Here is a 3,291-nt window from a genome sequence, read left to right as displayed (position 1 = left end):
GACAGGGGCTGAGGACCTTCCTTCAGATAGTGTCTGACTTTGCCCCGTCAGTCCGTTGGTACAAAAGACACCTTATAGATGTAGATTTAGATATCAGACATGGCTATATACAAAAAGAGAGACAGCTTTATCTCTGATCTGTTACTGCTTCATGTTAGATGATTTATAGGTTTTTCTTTTTTTCTGCCATGGAACCCTAAGTCGTCATAGAAGGAACATATCCTATTAAGCTTCACGTCTCCCACATCAATCAGCATGGTTCCTTGATCATAGAAGTTGCTCACTCAGTATGTGTTAAGTAAAAGCGGAACTGATAGGGTAATGAGAGACATGAGAGGGATCTGGTGGAAGTCCAGCATTTTAAAGCAGATGTTGAGATCTGATTCTGACAGAACTTGCTGATACTACAGTATTACTCATATTATGAAATAGTGGGAATAGGGTTGAAGTAATATATATTTAAAAAAATACTTGTTACCATCGAGTTGATTCTGACTCATAGCGACTATATATATATATATATAAATTATAAGTTCTATATTTAAGTTATGTTGTGTATATATATAAAACATAAGTTATATATAAGATATGTATTGCCTAAGCTGAGAGAGCTGTCTTCATTCAAACAGTGCTAAACATTTTCAATTTTTGATAGTTTAGGTATAATCTGATACACCCTTCCAACTGAAAAGCCATATGACATGTTGGAAAATGCATGTGATTTTTCCCTATAGAAGCAACTGTCAGTTAAAGGTAAGGTATGCTTGGAACTTTATAGTAAACCTCTTGTAGTCTCTGTATCTTCATAGTACAGTGAGGGAGGGCAGTCCTATCTGTCATTGGAGCACTCAATGGACACCCCACAATGCTGTTTCATTGAGAATTAATGGTGAATTGATAGCCTAGAACTGCACTTCTGGACACTCTTACCAAGGTGGAGATAACAAGCCTCCTCCAATAAAACAGCTGGAACTGCTTCTCATGATATTATACTTTCCTGATTATCGGCCCAGAAAATGGAGAAAGGAAATCAAGAAATTACAGTGTTTCTTGCATGCTATTCTGCACAAGGAGAGGTATTGTTAAAATGGAATAATGGTGGTAATACAAAACACCACTGTGCTATTACAGAACTACTGAGGTTAATCATATTGAAATTCAAATTTATCGCAAGCAACCTGAAGTAGCTACTTGCCAAAAATTTTGAAATTGCAACATATGAGTTACTTACCTGAATTTGTGCATGTAGAAAGCCATTTGTTGGTAAGAACATTTATTAATGTACATTTTACTGACTTATTAGGTAAATAATAAATTAAAATTAAAATTAAAATTGTTGATCTCCAAGGATGGATCAGATTTGGGACAGAATTGTAAATTGTAATTTCATCACAAAGTCAATATATTTTCCATAATAAATATTTTACCCAAAATAAACTGATATGTTTCTCATTTTCATTCTTCTAGTGTTAAACAAAACATGAGAAGAGAAAATGAAACCACCATGTTGGGTTTTACATTGTTGCCATCACAGGAAACACCACCCTGGTCCTCCTCCTCTCTCTGGATCCCCGGCTCCACAGCCCCATGTACTTCCTGCTCAGCAAGCTCTCCCTCATGGACATTTCCCTCATCTCCATTATTGTCCCCAAGATGTTAACCAACTTCTTCTCAAGGACATTATATATTTCATACATTGGCTGTGGGACTCAGGTCTATTTCCATTCTGCCCTTGGTGGCAGTGAATGTATTTTGCTCACTCTGATGGCCTATGACCAATATGTGGTTATTAGTAACCCCTTAAGGTATGTGGCTATTATGAATTCTGAGGTTTGCCTGCAGATGGCCATTGTGTCCTGGATTGGGGGAGCTATCAATTCCCTAGTTCAAACCACATATGCCATGCATTTTCCCAGATGTGGCTCAAGAGAAATACACCATTTTTTCTGTGAGATACAGGCAGTTCTCAAGCTGTCATGTGAGAACACTTCATCTTATAAGAAAGTAGTGTCAGTAATGGGAAGTATATTTCTCCTCATACCCTTTGCCCTCGTTCTCACTTCCTATACTCTCATCTTCCTTAGGGTTCTCCACATAAATTCTTCCAAGGGAAGAAATAAAACTGTTGCCACATGCTCTTCACATCTGATGGTGGTATTTCTCTGCTTTGGTCCAACCAATGTCATCTACATGACTCCCAGTGCCTTGCTCTCCCCAGAACAGGACCAGGATCTCTCTGTATTCTATACCATTGTCACTCCCATGTTGAACACCCTCATATACAGCCCAAGGAACAAGGACATAGGAGAGGCTCTGAAGAAAATTCTGTGCAAAACTTACTCATAAATTAGTCTGATAATACTAGGAGAGTATGAAAACTTCATGATTCATAACGATTCCAAAGTATCTATTCTTGCTGCCCTTGTACAATGGAAATATGACTTAGGTTACCAATATATAGCAGTAACAATACATTAGGAAATAGTATATTATGAAAATCTTTACAATCATTGCAACTAATGGGCTGAATTTGTTCCATGTTTATTCGTTTTAGTGATTTTTATTTTGTCAAAGCACCTTTTCCCATATACTTTAAAAAATTAATTGATGAACTAAGATATTTAAAAAACAATTTGCCTGACTTATTTAAAGTAAATAAGATTTAAAGTCAGGCAAGCAAGGTAAGTCCCTGATATATTCATGTACTTTTTTTTCCTATCTGCGAATAATCTACTCTTTGATTCCAAGAAGATTTGCTTCAGCTGGATTTGAAATGAATACATTATTACGAGAACATTGGTAACATGGGCAATGGATAGAGTTTGAATTAAAATGTCAAATAAATTATTGATGTTTTTATTCCACAATTGAATTATTAAAATGTGTTCTTTCCAGAAGAATTGATACTGAAACTTCATTCTTGATCTTCTCTATTTGGTAAAAAAAAAAAAAAAAAATAGCGCATAGATTTCCAAAAGGAATCTGAGATTCAATTTTTTACTCCAGGTCAAAAAGGCATAAACAGCAATGCAAGCTTTGAACATGGTCTTTCACATGAATTCTTTGGCTTTTTTCCTATTTTGTGACAGATGAGATTTCCATCAGAAAACAAACTTATTGTCCTGTTAAAACTAATTTATCTTTTTTTTTTTTTAATTTTACAATACCTCATATCCCATATTTGCTTAAAGGAAGACAGCTGGATTAAACCTCTTTTTTAGAAGATACACCAAAAGTGCTACCCTTTTCCAGCTTCACCCTGAAATTATTTAGTATCAGTGGCCTTCTTGA

General features: G+C 35.6%; 1 protein-coding gene across 1 annotated transcript; it reads left to right on the top strand.

Moving 5' to 3' along the window:
• Window positions 1–1,500: 1,500 nt before the first annotated feature.
• Window positions 1,501–2,357, top strand: LOC111822590 (olfactory receptor 2T2-like; the record flags this gene model as incomplete). Its single annotated transcript, XM_023741433.1, has 1 exon — window positions 1,501–2,357. A coding segment is annotated over one exon (846 nt), but the record flags the coding sequence as incomplete, so codon positions are not given.
• Between the last annotated feature and the right edge of the window lie 934 nt (window positions 2,358–3,291).

This window comes from Trichechus manatus, unplaced genomic scaffold (genome assembly GCF_000243295.1).
Source record: "Trichechus manatus latirostris isolate Lorelei unplaced genomic scaffold, TriManLat1.0 scaffold00181, whole genome shotgun sequence".
Classification (NCBI taxonomy): domain Eukaryota; kingdom Metazoa; phylum Chordata; class Mammalia; order Sirenia; family Trichechidae; genus Trichechus; species Trichechus manatus.
Note: the sequence above shows the minus strand (reverse complement) of the source record. Positions and strands in the feature narration are given on the sequence as shown.